Consider the following 20,822-nt stretch of genomic DNA (forward strand, 5'->3'; position numbering starts at 1 on the left):
GGAGGGATGGATGGATGCATGGATGCATGGATGGATGATTGCTGACCCTTATTTTTATTTTTGCAGATATTTATTTAAATTTGTGAAGCAATTTGTAAATTCAGATTAGAAAAGTTCTAAATTGAGTTATTGTTGTTGTTATATTATATTATCATTATTATTATTACCCTTATTATTATTACCCATTATCATTGATTGATTGAATACTTTATTAGCAGTTTGCAAAAAACAAGCACAGGAAAATACAATTCAGTTCAGTAGGCTACAATGTCTGCTAAAAGGATTTTTAAACCCAAGAAAGCCTATATGGCCTATGGGTTGCCCTTGGGGTCCTTTGTACTGCATTCATTGAAACATCATCAACATCAACAACAACATCATCATCTTATGAGATTATGTACAGTGTGTGAATGTGCCAGGATGTAAAAAATGAATGAAAATGAACTGGATAATCTAGTATTAGACTGCCATCTTATGGCCATAGAAAGAATTGTCTCAACACGTACTGTGGTATTGTAGGTTGATACAGTATGTTCATGATGATGAACATAAATACAGATCCTACAACAGTGGTTCTCAAACATTTTCTTGTCAACCCACAATGACATGTAACCAGATGTGCAGGCCTTACATGGTTTCCTCAGCTGCACATCAACATGTGGAACGCCCTTCCACAAGCCTTAAAGGAGAGCAAATCCCTAGCCTCCTTCAAAATTGGTATGAAAAATCACCTTCAGACAGCTGCTACCGGTGACTTGTAAATAGACTAAGCCCCCATGCCCCCCCCCCCCCCTCCCCCCCCTTTTCTTTTTTCTCTGCCTTTGTATTTGATTTTATGCTTTTGAAACTGATATTATCCTAGATAAAGTACTATGTTCTATCCGTCTGTCTTTATGTTATATGAGATACTTAAAGTGTGGTTCCTGTGGAAATAAGCCTCGGCTTTCTAGGATCTCCTTTTAGTTGACCTTGTACCAGTGATCTGTACTGTCATGAAACTGTACTTTTTTCTATTGCAAACTGCTAATAAATTCTTCAATCAATCAATCAATGCCATCGGTGTGTGAATGACTGAATGTAATGCATAATTGTTTTATAAAGCGCTTTGGATGAAAAGCGCCAGGCCTATATAAATGCACCATTTAACAGTACCATTTACCAATAAGGCAGGATGAATCAGCAGTGTTAGGATAGATGTTAGGAGTTATATAAATAAAGGCAGATAAACATGGAAAAACTCTGGAAAAAAACATTCTTTTTTACTTTCTGCCTAAGGCATCTATTCTAGGTGACTTGAGTAAAAGTCATTTTTTGTTTGTTTTGTCATTGTCTCTCCAGAAAACCTTACAAATATGACTTTGGCAATTATGCTATCAGCCTAACAAATGTGTTTTAAATATTTATAATACGGGTTTTCAACCCACTGATTTACAACGCAAAGAAGAGTCTCAATTATGTAGTATTTGCACATTCTACAGTAGGCTCATGGTAAACTGTATCAAATACAATATTCTGACACACTGAAGAGTCACACAACACTGCAGTAGTTTATATGTCGATAAACTTTATTAAACAAAAGTTTCTACACTTGACAAGATAGTACAGTATCTAAACTACAAGATAACATGACCTATAACCATCAGCTGACATGATGGGATGGCATTTGGACCAAACAATCTACAGAAAGAATCAGATGTGTGCTATATGATCATAGTTCCCTGGCCTATAGAATGATTTCATTGTGTATAATATTTGAATATCACCACCAATATACCGCATGTCAGTCACATGATCGATAATATGAAGTCTAACAAGAAAGCCTAATAATAATAAACGCATTTCTCAAACTAAGGTTCAGGAACCTAAAATAGGACATGCTGCTGTTTTTATGGCCCCCCAGATATGAATATCTTTACATATTGTTGTTGTTGGAAACCTCATTATGTCCAAAATGTCAATTGTAATTGAATCTTGAAAAGTAACAGTTTTGGCAAAACTGTGACTTTTCAGGATAAAAAGAGCATAACTTTTGTATGACACTGTGATATGACGAAACAGGGAATTTGTTTACAAAAAAAAGGGGGTTAAAATATGGAGATACAAGGCCCAACAGCCTCGATAACTCAGTCATAACAAAGAGTATGAATGACAAACATGAATGTAGCCTACATAAAAACATATGCAGATGGTTGCAAATGATAAAGTATTACAGTTAATACAGGAGGTGTTGTAATTTTCCACACTCTGCTGAGATACTACATTACAGGTTTGGAGTAGATAGCGTAAAAAGAGTTTATCTAAATGGGAAGGTCATCCTGATGAAAGATTGGAATTGGAAGAATGGAAAAAAACTGAGGTTTCTGTGCTGAGCTCCTTCTACTTCTATTCTTCTTCTGGCTACACATACGTCATGTCCTAGTATGAGCGAATAGGGGAAGGGGGTCAACGTCACGTGATTCCCTTGTTTGACCCAGCAAAAACTCAGATGTGAGTCCCTAAGGCCCCATTTACACTGGCAGCCAAATACAGCCAGAATCAGATCTGTGTCACATCCATATTGGAATCTGATTGGTTTAAATGGTCACATGATGGTCACATGGAACAAATCAGATTCCAATCTGGATGTGACACAGATCTGATTCAGGCTGGATTTGGCTGCCAGTGTAAATGGGGCCAAAAGATATGATTATTGGCAGAATCGCAGAAAGTTTACAATATTTGGCGGTCCCGTTTTCATTTTTCACAAGATCCGTGGTTATTGCGATTACCTGCACTACAATACTTCACCATACGTTGCATTATGAAAAAATCAAACCTCGGTTCGAAGTGGAGCGGTGAATTTGAGCAGCTGTACCCTATGTGAGTGAGTGAGTGAGTGTAAACTGTGCCTGTGAGTGAGTGGTGAGTGTGCCTGGCCTGCACAAAACAGCGCCCCTCCTTTAACTAGTGTGTTGTGTGTGGCCACTCAAGGTATTGCCCAGGCTACGGACACGGCCAGCCAGCCAGCCAGCCACCCAGCCAGCCACCCAGCCACATACCCACGGATATACCTGTTCATTGGGAGCGCTTTCACCGCTCCAAAAATAAACGCATACAATGCAACAATGAGTATGTTCCATAACGCAATTCCAGTGGTGAAAGCTGTATTATTTCACCCGGTGAAGCGGATTTGGCCAAGCCCCGAAATAAAAGAATACATATGGACAGCACCTACTCCCATTCACCCTCCAGCCCCCCCTCCCACTCTCTCTCTCTCTCTCTCTCTCTCTCTCTCTCTCTCTCTCTCTCTCTCTCTCACCACCTGCCCACTATACCAAGACATCAGAGACACATACTTCCCACAGATTACACACACCCAAAGTGAGTTTGAAAACATGACCAATGATGGAAAACTCCCATACCTACTTGGAGAAATACAACAATGTACGAACACAGCAGCAAGATTTGTGAACTGTTGTGACAAAAGAAGGCTAGAAACACAACCATATATATATATATATATATATATATATATATATATATAATATAATGTCACAATGCGACATAGCTCTGTTTATACAATGCTGTACTCCCTCCTAATGTATATGTTCCCCATTTTCAACAGTTTTTATTTTATTTGTGACACTTGCTTTGGCAATGTAAACGTATGTTTTCTCATGCCAATAAAGCTCCTTTGAATTGAATTGAAATTGTGTGTGTGTGTGTGTGTGTGTGTGTGTGTGTGTGTGTGTTTGTTTGAGTGTGGCTCTGTCTACAGAGAGACCATCAGAATTCCAAACCAAAGGGTCCAGAGTCAACCTCCATACTCCAACCTAACCCACCTACTGTACCAGCCAATTAACCTCAAGTCCTTTTTTGAGCCTATTCTTTGGTTTCCAAAGCAGTGTACGTGTAGCTTCGTTAATAGCCATTCTTGCCGCTGTTCTAGCAGCTATTTTGTAAAAAAAAAAGGAAAGGGGACAAAAAATAACTCAAAAAGCAAATAATATCAAGTTGTGGTCCTGCCCGTACCTCTGCCTTACATCTCTGTTTATTTCTACTTAAACCTGCACCCGGATAGATTACCCTCTGAAAGATGTGTGAGCACAGAATGTGTGTGTAAGTGTGTGTGTGTGTGTGTGTGTGTGTGTGTGTGTGTGTGTGTGTGTGTGTGTGTGTGTGTGTGTGTGTGTGTGTGTGTGTGCGTGCGTGCGTGCGCGTGCGCGTGCGTGTGTGTGTGTGTATCATTATGTGCGTGCGTGTGCGTGTGTACGCACGTGTGCGCACGTGTGTGTGTGTGTGTGTGTGTGTGTGTGTGTGTGTGTGTGTGTGTGTGTGTGTGTGTGTGTGTGTGTGTGCGTGTATGTGTGTGTGTGTGTGTGTGTGTGTGTGTGTGTGTGTGTGAGTGTGAAGGAGGTCCTCAGACTCAGTGGAAGCTGAATCTAGAGTTGTCTCTGGTCTCCGTCGTCTTGATCAGCACCCTCGGAGCCGGAGAGCTGTTGCTGCTGTGGTAACCGTCTGAAGACTTAGTATCTGCAACAGAAAGATGGAGGGAGAGAGAGAGAGAGAGAGAGAGAGAGAGAGAGAGAGAGAGAGAGAGAGAGAGAGAGAGAGAGAGAGAAGAGGAGGAGATACTTACTGTAGTCACATGGTTCTGTTTGAAAAAGACAATGTACTGTACTGAATAAAGAGGGCAGGGGTCTTCAACATTTTTCAGGCCAAGGACCCCTTATCTGAGAGAGAAATGGTGTAACAAAGTACATTTACTCAAGTATTGTACTTAAAGGAGTAGTTCACCACTTTTCAACCTGTCTTCATATAATAGATCCTCACTAATGTTCATGATAAAATATCACAATTTTTTTCTACTCAGTCCAAGTCTCCTAGGAGAGCTGTGGGAAGTTCAGAATCCATCATCTTGTGACATCATCATTTTCCCAAAAAAAATGTAATCAATATTTTTGAAAAAAATATTTAGATTTTTATTATCGCGAGAACAATGGCTTCCACTTTAAAATTGCAACTTTTCAGGAATAGAAAGCCTGCAGTTTCTATAAACTGGATTGGCAATCGATGATGTCACAAGACGATGGGTTTCTGACCTGCCCAGTGCCCAGCCCTCCTCTGAGGAAAAAAAAAAGAAAAAAGCTATTTTTGAGTGAGGACCAATTATATGAACATAGGTTGAAAAGTGGTGGAGTGCCCCTTAAGTACAATCTTTAGGTATTATTTCTTTACTGGAGTATTCCTAAAATAGTACTTTTACTTTTACTCCACTACTTCTTAGAGGCAAATATTATACTTTTTACTCCACTATAATTATTTGAAATCTTTAGTTACTTGTTACTTTGTAGATTCTGATTATTATTACAAAACATAAATTAACCAATTCAACCCCATATACATTTTTCTTATTTTGAGGCTTTTGTGCCTTTATTGATAAGACAGGGAATAGGGAGAGAGATGGGGAGTGACACACAGCAAAGGTCGCCAGGATCGGACCTTGAACCCACGACAAGCCGTCAGGCATCAGAGCCTATGTGGTATGTGCCTGGACCGGTAGGCCAGCGGGAACCCCAACAACTCCACATACATTTTGGCCATTTGAAAATAGCCGATCTACATGTTCACAATGCAATTTTTTTTTCTTTCTTTTTTTTTTACATTTTATACATTTGAAAGATTGTGAAATGGGACACTCTGCATATATCTTGTAACTTTCTACATAGGCCTAGCAGTATCGATACTTGTACTTAAAATGTGAAAATATTAATACTTTCTTTTCTTAGATTTCATAGACAGCTTCATAGACTTGTTTGACACGGCACTATCATCAGTGCATTTCCAGACATTTTAAAACTCTCAGTACTTGGTAAACTTGTTGACCTTTGGCACAGTCTGACAATGGAAATAGCCAATCTACAAGCACCACTGTGAGCTTGTATCTTTGGAAGCCAATCTTAATGTATAGGCATCTTAATGGTTATGTTTCCCCCAAAAATGCAGTAGGGTTCAAGTGGTTAATGTAAAAAAACTAAATAACAACTAAAAAGGTTTCTGTCACACAAAGATTTGGGCCCCCCCACTCTGAGGACCCCCTAGGGGTCCCAGAACCACTGGAATGTTGAAGACCCCCGGAGTAGAGAAACATAACAGACACTTACTCTACTTCACGTTTTCTCTACTTACTGTAGCAGTTGACTGGATGGATGCTGAGGATGGACTGGTGCCCCAGTCTAGAAGAACACAACGATTAAGATGGCTTTGTATGTTTACTTTAACTTTAACTTTAACATATAGACCTAAGGAACACAGTGATTAGATGGCCAGTGGTGATTATTCAGAGGTATTTTTACTTTACTGGAGTATTTTAAATTTCCAATACTTCTACTTTTACTACGGTACATCTCAGAGGAAAATATTTTACTTTTTACTCCACTACAATTATTTGAAAACTTCAGTTACTTTTTACTTTGTAGAATTTGATTATCTATACTATAATTTTGCGAATGTCTGAGTGAGTGAGTGAGTGAGTGAGTGAGTGTCTGTCTGTCTGTCTGTCACAGCGTTTCTCCTCGGTGGCTGGAGCAATTGATCTGAAATCGCATCACCATCAGCATATGAACACACCTGACATAACTGTGAAGCCTGTTTGTCACTTTCACAAATCGTATGCTGTATATTAGCATTTTTATGGTGTATCTATATCTATTTAGCCTACAGTACCTTTTGTGACCACACATGTTAAGGGAGGGGCGCTGTTGTTCAGGCCATGCACAATCACACACAAACCCACACACACACACACACACACACACACACACACACACACACACACACACACACACACACACACACACACACGGGGGGGGGGGGGTGTGCAGGCAGGCGGGCGGGCGGGGGGGGGTCTGGCCCTGTTACAGATGTTGTCCAAAAATCATGCAGATCGGTACACAGTATCTCTGTAGCCGTTAAATGGAACGGGTATTTCTTACATTGATGCTCCTACATATTAGCATGCAAGCACCAGTTAAAGTTACTTTCCATCCCTCATATACTGTGTGCACAGTGCACATCCCATAACCCACACACTGCACATCATTTCGGAGCTCATATCTTTGAACGGGTAAGGGCTAGTTATTACAAAACATACATTAACCACTTCAGCCCTAGATGCATTTCATTTGAAAATAGACAATCTACAAGCTCACAATGCGTTGCGATGCTGATTCTACTTTTGGTACTTTAAGTACAGAGCAGAACCTAAGCCTCAAATGTTTCATATCGGCCTGTTATAGTGGCACCAGGAGGGATATAACTCCTACAGACTTTGTACAAACATTGAAAAAAATCTGAGGTGCACATTCTGGTTCATGTCTTCACCTGCCCTCTCCTCACCAGTTCTTTCCTCATCTGTCCTCCCTGACTATACCCTGACCTGTCTCCCTCCCTCCCTCCCTCCCGTCTGGCTGAGCTGTACGCTCCTCTCCTCCCCTCCTCTCACCTGTCCTCCTCTCCTTCCAGCAGCTTCCTGTAGGTGGCGATCTCAATGTCCAGAGCCAGCTTCACGTTCATCAGTTCCTGAGGATCAAGAAGAACATGATGATCATTGAGAGTTCATACATCTTGTGATTATGCCCTGAACTGTCTGTCTGTCTGTATGTCTGTCTGTCTGTCTTTATCTAATAGGCTATATTACCTGGTACTCTCGGAGCTGTCGGGCCATGTCCTGCTTGGCTCTCTGCAGAGCATCGTCCAGGTCTCTGGTCCTGGCCCTGGCCTCCTTCGTAGACAGCTCTCCTCTCTCCTCAGACTCAGCCAGCTGGTTCTCCAGGTTCCCACGCTGAGGATGATATAGAGGAGGAGAAGGGGCTGACGTTTCTAAAAGGGCACTTTTGGTTGAAATGAGAAATTTCTATTTATCTATTGCTAATTGGAGGAGGAGGAGAGAGAGAGAGAGAGAGAGAGAGAGAGAGAGAGAGAGAGAGAGAGAGAGAGAGAGAGAGAGAGGTGCATACATACGTACATGTGCTTTGACAGACTCTATCTCACTCTGCAGTCGGCTGATCATCCTGCCAACCTCAGCGATCTCTCCCTTCACCAGGCGCAGCTCATCTCCGAACTGACTGGCCTGCACCGCCATCTGGTCAAACTACACAGAACACATTTTGATTTAGTTTATTCATACATTTTCATTTTGTTTTAGTCCTATTTTAGTCATCTGAAAAGTTTTAGTTTTTGTCGACTGAATATCTTGAGATTTTAGTTGACTAAATGTGCAGTTGATTTTGGCGACACAGATGTATTTTGGTAGGCCTTGATGGCGTCCTAATGGCTGATTTACACTTGTTTGCACACTGAAAATAGCAGATCTACAAGCTGGCTGCGACACGTGAAAATGTAGATCTGCTATTTTCAGAGCGCATCACCCGAGCGCAGCCTGTCTTTTAGTTCTATGGATCTCTTCTCCACTAGTCCCTCCCTTAACATTTTAGTCTAGTTTTTATTTGTTGACAGAATGTATTTAGTCTTAGTTTTAGTCATCATAGCTTAGTTTTTATTTCATTTTCGTCAGTGCAAAAAGCTTGTCGGCGAACATCAGTCGACAAAATGAACATGGTCAGAGTTGAGGCCAATGCGGCAGGGTCCGGGTCAGAGGTTACTTAACTTCAGGGACGTGCAGAGAATGTTAGAGAGGCAGGGGCTATTTTCGGATCCTGATACCACACTGAACTGAACTAAGCATAATCAAGTCAATACTGGAGATGTGGCGTACAGCGTGGATTTCTACACAGAAAGGACAATTCTTTCAACATAAGATGCTGCATTCAAGTTCAGGAGAGTTTGGATAAGGAAATTCTCTTGAATGCTGCCTTCAGGTATGCCATGGACAGAAGGGCGTTTGCATTTCTGTCACCATAGTGAAAACTGCATTCATGGTCTGGGGAGGGCACTTTCTACAGACGAATAAAAGGGCAGGGGCTCAAGCCCCCTTTGATGTCTATGTGTGCACGTGTCTGCCTACCTTGATCTTGTACCAGTTCTCGGCCTCGTCTCGGCTGCGGGCAGCGATGTCCTCATACTGGGCCTTGACCTCAGCAACGATCTGCTCCATGTTCAGGCTCCTGGTGTTGTCCATCTGGACCACCACTGATGTGTCCTTGATGCTGTTCTGAAGCTCCCTGAGCTCCTAGAATACAGTAATAATAATAGAAAAGGTTGAGAACCACTGCTGTGGTTCATAATTTAACCGAGAACCCCTTTTGGGGTGTTTGTTGATGTTTCTCAAACTTTTAAATGTCAAGGTCTTCCCTTAACTCTGACAGTGTACAAATGGAACCAAATGGACCAAATAGGGTCCATTTGGTTCCATTTGTATACTGTCAAAGTTACAGAATTGTATGGGTCCATTTAGACCCCCCTAAAGGAACCCAAAGAGTTCCTGGAATCACCTGATACATGCAAAACCATACTAAGGCATGACAACAGGGATATCGTCTGCTGGAATCCACTTTGAGAACCACTGATGGATGACAGTATAGCAACATTCATTTTTTGTAATTCTTTTGTTTGTACATTTTTCAGAAAACCTAGAATTTGGCTCAGGTCTAAATGGGTTAAACACAAGGGCAAGATATTCAAAGAAATGTCCCTGGTCGACCTTTGTACAGCTTAAAGCTTTGAAATAGTAAATGGTGGCAATTTTCCCTGTCTCACTGTCGTCACTGACTGATAGATGCTGTATTCTGCTGAACATGACTCAATAACTGCTCACACTGCTATTCTAGTCTAACCAGGTTTCAGTCATGTGCATAAAAAAACAATCTTCAACTGTGAGATCATTAATTAAAAATCGAACAGAGATTTTAGTATTTTAGTTAATATAGTTTATATACTGGTCCCAAAACAAATATTGTCCATACTCACTATAAAATTTGGAGAAGGGTTACAGGCACTGAAATAAGATCTCTAGGGTTTGATCTGGGTCCCAAATGTATTGCAGCAAAGACCCTGAAAATATCAGTTGTGTTTTTGTTTACTTTATTTGTTTTATCTCCGTCTGGCTTTAGTGTCTCTTTCTCTATCTAGTTGTGTTTAACTAGTCTAGTTGTATCTGTCTCTCAAGGTTGTTTTAAAGTGGGTGTCTCTCTCAGTGGTGAAAAGTAACTAGTTAACCAGGTACTGTACTTAAATTAAGTACAATTTTGAGGTACGTTTACTTTACTTGAGTTTTTCCATTTTTCAATACTTTATACAAATCTTGTATACTTTTTTGAAGCAATTGAAACTAAACCTTTTTCTTTTCTTTTCTTTTTCTTTTTTTTTACTTTGGCATTGTAAGTATAATCATGATGTACTCTTACTGAAGTAAAAGTTTGAATACAGGCCTTTTATTTGTAACGGAATGTGGTATTGCCACACTTTTTTCAATTGTGTGTTAAGTTTGTGCACCTCGGGTGATGATAAATAACAATACCTAATAATAATAAGTGAGCTCCTCTTTATAGATGTTCCGTGTAGGAAGTTGATCTGATAATAACAACAATAATATAATAATAATAAACCTCTTCATAGATGTTGCGTAGGAAGTTGATCTCGTCAGTCAGAGCTCCCACTTTGTCTTCCAGGTCAGCCTTCACTAGGTAGGCGGAGTCCACATCCTACACACACACACACACACACACACACACACACACACACACACACACACACACACACACACACACACACACACACACACACACACACACACACACACACACACACACACACACACACACAGCTTATGACGGTATGACCTCTAGACAATCCAGCTCTCAGGGGGGAAATGCGTGTGTGTGTGTGTGTGTGTGTGTGTGTGTGTGTGTGTGTGTGTGTGTGTGTGTGTGTGTGTGTGTGTGCGCGCGTGCGTGCGTGCGTGTGACCTCACCTTCTTCAGGATGACAAAGTCATTCTCCAGGTTGTTTCTTCTGTTGATGTCATCCTCGTACCTGAGAGAGGAAGAGCGTTTTATGGTTTAGGGGTAGGATGTTGCTTACCCTTTATGTTTCTAAGCTAGTCTAAACAATTTTAGTCTTACATGATCTGATCAGTTTCATGTTCCGGAAAGTGACACTAACCCGCACACAACCAAACGTAAGATGACTTGTCTTATTCTACTGGATCTCTTCTCCTATAGTCCCTCCCTAACATTTTAGTAGTTTTTTTATTTGATGACTATCAGTATATTTAGTCATTGTCATCATAGCTTAGTTTTTATTTCGTTTTTGTCAGTGAAAAAAGCTAGTCGATGAACATTTTCTCTTGGTTTTAGTCAACAAAATGAACAGTGGTTACTTGTGCTTGAAGTCCTCCACCAGGCCCTGCATGTTGCGGAGCTCTCCGTCCAGCTTGGTCTTGTCGTTGTTGACCAGGTCCATCTGGCGCCGCAGGCCGGCCATGTAGGCCTCGAACAGGGGCTCTATGTTGGAGCGAGAAATCGTCTGACCCTGAAGGAGGTCCAGCTTGGTCTCCAACATCTTGTTCTGCTGCTCCAGGAAACGAACCTGCGGAGACATGGGAACGGGGTGGGTTTAAAATAAAAATAGAAATGTGTTGTTCTGAAATTTCACATTCCAAATGGTGGAAAGTGAGTGAGTGAGTGAGTGAGTGAGTGAGTGAGTGAGTGCGTGTGTGCTGATACGGCATTGACTAAATTCTGTTCAGTATCTTTGATAATTGGCACAGGGTAACTGGTAACACGGTTATTAACAATGAATCATTTTCTGTCATGGTTATTGATACTGTATCAACAGCGGTTCATAATGATCTGACAGTGTCGACTGACACCTGTCAATATGCATTCAACATTATGGCATGGTTCTCAACAGTTTATCCTCTCTTTCCAATTTGAGGAGCTATTTTACCCCTTATGCCTAAACATTTGGGGAATCTTTTACAATTTTGAAAAACATTTAATGCAATGTACAAGTAAAAGTCCAGAAACCAAAATTAATTGAGTAAAAGTACAAAAAGTATTGGTATCAAATCTACTTAAAGTACCAAAAGTATAATGTACGTAAGTAGTAGTAGGAAGTACCGCACGTTTCCAAATGTATAAAATGTTTTAAAATCTTTTGAAAATAGACGATCTACAAGCATTGTAGATGTATACAGGGCTGAAGTGGGCTGAAGTGGGTAATGTTTTGTAATAATAATACAAATCTACAAAGTAACTAGTGGAGTAAAAGTACAATATTTGGCTCTGAGATGCAGTGGAGTAGAAGTAATAGCATTGACAATTGGAAATACTCAAGTAAATTAAAAATCAAAATTGTACTACAGCACTGTTTAAGTAAATGTACTTAGTTACTTTAAACCTCCTTGGCCTGCCTCCTAAGGGTGCCCTCACACCAAAATACCTAGTGTGGAATCCGCCAATGCATTTCAATGAGAATCGAGCGTTTTTTGCCAGTAGAGGATTTCTGCCAAAAACGCTCCATTCTCATTGAAATGAATTGGCGGATTCCACTCTAGGTATTTTGGTGTGTGGGCACCCTAAGCCTGTATCAGTATCGGTACGGCTTGTATTTCCAGCCCGTAGCCAGGAGGAGTGTTTTTCTCTGTCCATTATGTGTGTTCTCACTCATGACACAAAGAGCTGTGTTCTGCGCAGTCCTGTTCTGTTCTCTCGTGCCACTATAATCCTATCCCCGGGACGCCAGTACAAACCATCAGGTTACAGCCCCAAATCATGGGGATAATGGGCCTGGAAATGGAACACATGGATTGACTATCATATGACCTATTTTAACTTTTAAATGGATCATTTTAAATACACTGAAAAAAATTAAAAACAACCCTTACAATTCACTTGGTTGACTCCCGTGTGATTGGATACACAGTGCTAAATTTCTTTCTTACTATCTGTGTTTTCATGATTAAAGGTGGTGTAAATGATATTCTTATTGTGGGCTCGCCTATAAGGCGAGCACACTTTAGATATTGTCATTATTTCTATACTAGGCAGGCAGTCAGTGCAAGTATCAAAAAACTTCGGTTCCTTTCTACTCCTACATACTTAGTGAGAAAATGAAAATAAAAACATCAATGTGTTCAGTTTACAGTGGCGACGTGTGCTATTATTTTATACAGCAATCAGCCAAATGGTGGCGCTGTTGGAAGCCTTCGAAAGTGCGAACTTTGAACAGGTATAGCTCATGCTGTGTTTGAGGTAAAGCCATGAAACCTGTATACACTTATGCGTCTCCTCATGCCGAACAACTTTTACCCTCTAACTTTTGACCTCTGACCTTTAGGTCTCCCACAATTTGGAATTATATGAAAAACAGTAAAAATCTATCTCCTCCTGGGATTTTCGCGTCAAGTGCACAAAACTTTTTTCACATGAACTTTGAACCTATATCTACACAGGCTATGTGGTGAGAAGTTTGTACGTTAAATAATGATTTTTTAATAATTCAATTTATATTGCGGTTTTATGCAAATTATTCTTCGGCCTTTAAATCATACATGCAAAGTTACACGTTCATGGCATTTGGCAAAGATGTGGAGGGTTAGTCAAAGTATCACTGAAACCAATTTTATTCCAATCGGCCAAAGGGGGGCGCTATACGAAGCGTCTGAAAATTCAAACTTCAAACGGGCATAAGTCATGACTCGTTTCGTTTGAAGACATGCAACTTGTTACACGCGTGCTTTGACTCAAGCGGAAGACATCTGTGTCGTTGTTAAGTAAGCTCCGCCCTTCAATTTTCCGCCATTTTGAGCAGTTTGTAAAACGCGTAAACCCACTTTTATTCTGGAACTTTCGCGTCACGTGCACAAAACTTTTTTTACGTGAACTTTGGACCGATATCTAAAGATCTGTCAGATCGGATTTCTTTAACATTGAAACATGCTTTTTTAAATAATTCAAACAATATTGCATTTTTATGCAAATTATTCTTCTGCCTCTAAAACATACATGCAAAGTCACATTTTCATGACAAAATAGTGTAGAGGGTTAGTTCAAATATCACTGAAACCAATCTTACCACAAATGGCCAAAGGGGGGCGCTATATAATTTTGAGCAGTTTGTAAAACGCTTAAACCCGTTTTTATTCTAGGATTTTTTTTGTAATTTGCATGAAACATTCTACACGCAATCTAAGGACCTTTATCTAACATGCCTATGAAGTGCACACAAAAAAATTATAAAATAATAATAATAAATATAGCTGCAAGCAGCGATAAAGTGTCCAAAGCCAAAAACACCTCAAATCATGAACACAGCCTGGGATGTGCGTGAAATCTTGCAAGCACATTCCCAATAGGTCAAGGAACAGATACCAACCTTCTCACATTGGCCTGTTATAGCGCCACCAGCGGGTCAACTTTTGCACAACACATTTTTGGAACAAAATGGACCAATCTTTGACGTCAGTAACGTCAAAGAGAGCACTGCCTGCAATCTTGACATTTTGTGCTTTTATAGCCATTGTTTTCTGGCTTGAAGCGAGCCCACAATTGTTTCGAAGGAACAATATTTTTCTAGTTTCTTTGTTAAAATTGGTGTTAAATAGCTCTGTATGCTGATCGTTATCATAGTGTTCAGTGACAACTATGACGATGTGACGTCTCCCCAACTCTTCAGTAAACAGAGATCACGTTTTCAGTTCAGGATACCATTCAATTTGAACCAATAAGTAAGCAAATGTAAGATTGTTGGATACCCTTTGGGAACTCTGAGGACCTGCCCCTCCAGTTTGTCTCTGCACTGCTCTTGTGATGACAAAATAACATACTGGCCCAGGAGCATTACTTTAGAATCGACAAATACCAGTCAAGAATTGATGCTCATGGGCTCACAGAACTCTGTTGTAATTAACCAGACAATTTCATCAAAATCATTACAAAACACCAGTAGCCACAGGAAAATATTAGGTGTTATAGGGTTATGGCTTTTGTTTTAAATTTATGGCAATGATTTCACTGGCCCAAGTGAGGAAGGTTCAAGTGGAAGGTGCGGTCTGCTGGCCCGGAGAGTCTAGTGAGCCATTTATAATGTGTATCCTTGCATTTGACAGATACAACTGTTACCAATAACATTCTATATTACACCATTCAAAACATCCAGTTTACAACCAGTCTGTAAAAGCCAAGGATAGCTTATAATATGGATGGCTATTAAGCCATCCATACAACACAGTTAAATGTAGGTTGTGACCAGGGAGTGCGCATCAATATGAAGAGTTTTGTTCCTAAATTACATAAACCACAGCTTGAAATACCTGAGACTTTCTCCTAAGAAACTGGTAAGTGCTGTAATTTCGTCCATATAGGTTCACCCAAATTACATAAACCACAGCTCGAAATACCTGAGACTTTCTCCTAAGAAACTGGTAAGTGCTGTAATTTCGTCCATATACGTTCACCCAGTTTCTTAGGAGAGAGTCTCAGGTATTTCAAGCTGTGGTTTATGTAATTTAGGAACAAAACTCTTCATATTGACATGCACTTCCACTCTCCCAGGTCACGACCTACATTTAACCGTGTTGTATGGATGGCTTAGCATGCAGCCTGAGGCCAGATCATATTCCCCCAAACTGAAAGAGAAGCCGCCATGTTGTGGGATAACGCTAATTGCTTCTCAGAGGTAAGAGAGACCAGGCAAGCACTGTGATGATTCTATCTGATTAGAGAGAGACTGGGTCTACATTACTCACGTTAGACTAGGCCTGTATTAAAGAGCATTTACCTTCAGTCACACCTGTGATTTAGCCTTGACTGCGCGGAAATCACCTGGCAGGTTATAGTGAAAATGGTCACATGAGCTGGAAGCTTTTATTGGTTGCCTTTTTCATGCTCTCTCATGCATGCAAGGGACTGAGGCCCCACTAATGTTCTGTGGTGGGAAAACTCACATGTTTTACTTAAAGGGGCACTCCACCACTTTTCAACCTATGTTCATATAATTGGTCCTCTCTCAAAAATACTTTTTTTTCCCCTTTTTTTTTCAGAGGAGGGCTGTGGGCAGGTCAGAAACCCATCGTCTTGTGACATCATCGATTGCCAATCCAGCTTATAGAAACTGCAGGCTTTCTATTCCTGAAAAGTTGCAATTTTAAAGTGGAAGCCATTGTTCTCGCGATAATAAAAATCTAAATATTTTTTTCAAAAATATTGATTACATTTTTTGGGGGAAAATGATGATGTCACAAGACGATGGATTCTGAACTTCCCACAGCTCTCCTAGGAGACTTGGACTGAGTAGAAAAAAATTGTGATATTTTATCATGAACATTAGTGAGGACCTATTATATGAAGACAGGTTGAAAAGTGGTGAACTACTCCTTTAAGTAAAAGTATCAATACATTACAATTAAAATTCGGAATTCAAAATGTACTTGAGTGAAAGTACAAAAGTATTGGCATCAAAATATACTTAATGTATCAGAAGTGAAAGTTCTCATTATGCAGAATCTCCCATTTCAAGTTTTCAAATGTATAGAATATATTTTGATGCTATATGCGATGAATTGTGAGATTGTAGATCTGCTATTTTCACTGGCCGAACTGTATATGGGCCTGAAGTGGTTAATGTATGATTTTGTAATAATAACCCAAATCTACAAAGTAACTATAACTAACTTTTCAAATAATTGTGGAAGTACAGTATTTACTTTTGAGATGTTGCGGACTAGAAGTAAAAGTACTGAAAACAGGAAATACTCCAGTAAAGTAAAAAATATCTCAAAATTGTACAGTACTTCAGTAAATGTACTTAGTTACTTTACACCATTGCATACTGTAGACTGGCCACTGGATCCATGGGGAAGCCACACTGTTATTAGACCCTGTCTTGTTGTTGTTGTCGTGATAAAATGAGAATAAGGTTAATAATGCTACTGTGTACTGTGTAGAGGTGCTTTTGAGCAAGGCATTTAACCCAGAGGTTGGACAACCTGCCAGAGTGCCAGGTGGAACATTCTCACTCCCAGGAGTGAGCAACATATCGTTAACCCTAACCCTATCTCATTATGTCTGTGTGTGGGGTTTACAAATGAAAAGCATTACAAATGTGCTTCCTAACTCACCATTGGATCCATTGATTGTCATTAAACCATGTAACTCAAACTTTGTATTATAATTGTTATTATTTCTTTGTCAGACTTTGTCATCAATGAAAAACAAAACAACTATCTCCACATTCACTGGTCAAACGTCTCCTAACTCCACACGTGCTGTATTAGGTAAAGTAATGATAATAATAAGGACGCATTCAAGTATCTGACAATGTATAAAGTCACCAATCCAACTAAAAGCATTGTTTGTTTTGTTTTTCATTTCTGAAGTTAATAGTTTGGACATAGTTTGTTTTGGCCCAACCGCAGAGACACAATAGAACCAAACAGGTTTCATCAGGTCAGGACATGAAGAGCTCCCAGTCATAGCCTATAATAATAATTCCTGAGGCAAATAAAGAGAGAATAAATACCTGACCTAGATGGAAAATAAAGACTCTGTTGAAGTTCTCCCGCCCTGTAGCGTTTGAACTGTGCAACAAAACGCAGTCAGCTAAACAATAGCTCTGTTGTAGGTGTGGTATTAATGCAAGGTCACTGTGACCTTCTCATTTACAGAGGCGCAGGTCAGCTGCATGTTCCGAACATAATGGAAGAAAGTGGTTTTCAATGTTTTGTTCGCTGCACTCTGCAGTCATGTAGACTGTTTGAACAGCTTCAAAAATATATTTGCTGGTAGGCTTCCTGTGTGAAACAATATCCTGACAGAGCATGTTCCTTTGGGTATGAGGTTTTTGTTGCAATGATTTATCTTTTCTTTTTCTTGTTTTACTTGTTTTCTTGTGTTATGCCAATGTTAGACTACACACAAACTATTCATCACCTGTATAGTTTTTTGGTTGCCATAGCATTGTACTTTTGGAAAGGCATTGGGTCTCAACCTTTCACGCCAAACTCTACAGAATAATGTGAGGACCTTCACTTTAACTCGCCTTAAGACTTCATATCAATTCAAATGATTTTAAAATATCACCTAAAATAGACAAAAGTACACGAGAGTGGCAAGCCTATCTCTGGGGGGGTGATTTGTCTTTGAGGCAGGGCTGCGACTCTTAACAATGCAAGAACCTTAAAGTACTGTAACTCTAGGAGGTAATAGAATACAATATTACAATAGTCTTACAATGGTTTTTCTTTTAGACAATGTATAAGGAGCAGGATGTCAGCGTTCCTGTGACGACACAACAACACTGAGGTCAGGTGTATCCTTAATTGGAATGGACCCAACTGACCCTCGTCAGTGTCAACCAGTGTCAAGAGATAAGCATGCAACCAGGTCTATGAAAACAAGCCCAAATATGCGACTATTAATAGGCCACATTGCCTATTGAAAATATCCTATCTACAAGCTCACAACGCGCAGCGATGTGACACGATGTGAGCTTGTAGATGTGCTATTTTTAAAACAAATCTTGAAAAAAAAAAGTTACAAATGTGGAATATTTTTTAAACACACAAATCTTGTATGGGGGTCGCTTGAGATTTGTAAACCTTTTATACATTTGAAAACTTGGGAAACGGGACATTCTGCATAAAGAGTACTTTTCTACTTTTGGTACTTAAGTTGATGCCAATACCTTTGTACCTTTACTTGTGTAAATGTTCTACCTCTGGGGAGACCTACACTGCTTTTAAACAAACACTACTATAGCAATGATTACTATCTGAATATAGAGATACAGCATTTAAACGAGTAGTTAACCCCAAATAATTACTTATTTTTTAAACATGCCATGAAGCTTTGAATTCACTGAGATGTTTTTGGTGTGTTCCTGAGCCAATAATTTGATGACCATGCACAGTGGTGCAATGGTGATTCAATGTTTGGGGGGTCACGAACGTCGCTCGACACCTACTATACAGGTCTATCGATATGCAAATAGGCTAGTTTCTTTGTTAAACAGTTGTCAAGGTGTGAACTTCGGGGGGTGCGAGACCCCGGCTCAGAAAAGATATGGGTCGTCGGGGGCGCGCAACCCAAGACTACTGCAACACTGACCATGCAGAGTCTCCTATTGAGTCTCCTATTGCCCGATGACCCGTCATCAAATTATTGTCACAGGAATGCGACATAAAACAAAAAAATCTCCATGAATTCAAGGCTGTATGGGGTGTTTATAATCAATTAAAAATATAAGTCATTTAGGCCTATTTAGGTGAACTACTCTTTTAACACTTATCTTAACAAAATACATCACGTTCACGGTCTACACGTTTAATGTTTTAATCTTATTTTAGTTCTTGCTTAGCAGTGACCTAGATGTACCACAGGTTCTGTGACTTTGGGCCCTGAAGTGAATCTGTGCTGAGGTGTAGAGCATCCAACAATAGCTCTTTTGTGAGAGTTGTATACCGACTCCGTGAGAAAGCAAAGTCTGTCCCCTGAGCCGGGTATCAGTGACCAAATATTATGGCAGATAATACTCTATCTGTGGGAATGTGCTCTCCTTCAGCTCATCACAAAAGACCAAAACCCAATATTTACTGTAATCGAAAGTCTATAATTCAATATACACAATTGCACGTCTACTTTGGTGTCCAAACAGAAATAACATGCACCATTAAAGTATGGATTTCATATTGTTTCGCTGATTACATAAGATCCAGTGGCACTCTAAAAGATGCACTTTGAAAAAGAATCCCAGTTGTTGAACTCAGATTTGCACTTGATAGCACCATGATAGCTCGAATGTAAGACAACAAGTATGAACTTTCATAAATAATTTAGTATCAGCATGCACTTTCCCCTTTATCAATCTCTCTCTCTCTCTCTCTCTCTCTCTCTCTCTCTTTCTCTCTCTCTCTCTCTCTCTCTCTCTCTCTCTCTCTCTCTCTCTCTCTCTCTCTTGGAGGTGGTCTCCCTACTCTTCCATTGAGACATTTAGACCCTGGTGTCTGGTAGGACCCCTAATGGTTGACAAGTAGTACAGCCTGAAGCTCATAAGCCCCTCGGTTCTCCTTTGCCATGATGCGCATGACCCCGGGTTCAAATCCCAGGTATATACAGTATATAGGACATAAAAGTGATGGATATTGCAGCTTTTTAATCCAGTGGTTCTCACAGGGGTCCTTGAGGAGGTTCCAGGGGGTCCCCAGCTAAAGTCAATCATTTTAACCACTATCCATTCATACATTGGCTATTCAAAAATAGCAGATCACAAGCTTTAAATCTGTCTCCATTACCTTATCGATGAAGGTGGCAAAGCGGTTGTTGAGGCCCTTCATCTGTTCCTTCTCGTGCATGCGGCACATGGACAGGTTGGGGTCGATCTCCAGATTGAGCGGCGCCAGCAGGCTCTTGTTGACGGACAGCGAGGACAGCGAGGGGGTGTGCAGGCCAGAGTGGTGCCCGTTGGCCCCCGCGTACAGCGAGCTGCTGCTCAGGGACACGCCGCTGAAGCCTCCCAGGCCGCCACTCAGCCTCCGAGCACCGCCGCCCCCGCCCCCACTGCTGCTGCGCATGGAGCTGCTGGAGCTGATCCGCTTGGAACGGCTCAGGCTCATGGTGGAGGAGGATGGAGGAGGATGGAGAAGGATGGAGAAGGATGGAGAAGGAGAGAAATGGACGGTGAGACGAACAGATGAGAGTGCTGAAGGGGTGACGGAGAAGAAGTTTTAAGAGTTGTTCAAGTTGTAAGAAAGAAAAGTGTTTTAAGACCCGAGAAGGAATCGATGAGAAAGTGAGTGAACAAAGATCGAAGCAGAACAGGCTGGTTGAAACGGTAAAGACTGGAGAGAGAACAGGCTGAGAATGGTGAGATGCGAGAGAGGACAGA

The 20,822-nt window shown here is 40.6% G+C and overlaps 1 protein-coding gene across 1 annotated transcript; it reads right to left on the reverse strand.

Annotated features, from left to right (window-relative positions):
- Positions 1-4,405: 4,405 nt before the first annotated feature.
- LOC308287606 (intermediate filament protein ON3) lies at positions 4,406-20,553 on the reverse strand (the record flags this gene model as incomplete). Its single annotated transcript, XM_080728835.1, has 10 exons — positions 20,230-20,553; positions 11,317-11,525; positions 10,910-10,970; positions 10,545-10,640; positions 9,005-9,169; positions 8,006-8,131; positions 7,679-7,822; positions 7,484-7,560; positions 6,169-6,215; positions 4,406-4,512 (listed from the first exon to the last, which is right to left on the reverse strand). The coding sequence occupies exons 1-10, from the start codon at positions 20,548-20,550 to the stop codon at positions 4,406-4,408; spliced, it is 1,353 nt and encodes a 450-aa protein (XP_080584961.1). The 5' UTR covers positions 20,551-20,553.
- Between the last annotated feature and the right edge of the window lie 269 nt (positions 20,554-20,822).

Source organism: Nannobrachium achirus, assembly GCF_963921795.1.
Source record: "Nannobrachium achirus genome assembly, chromosome: 6".
NCBI lineage: Eukaryota > Metazoa > Chordata > Actinopteri > Myctophiformes > Myctophidae > Nannobrachium > Nannobrachium achirus.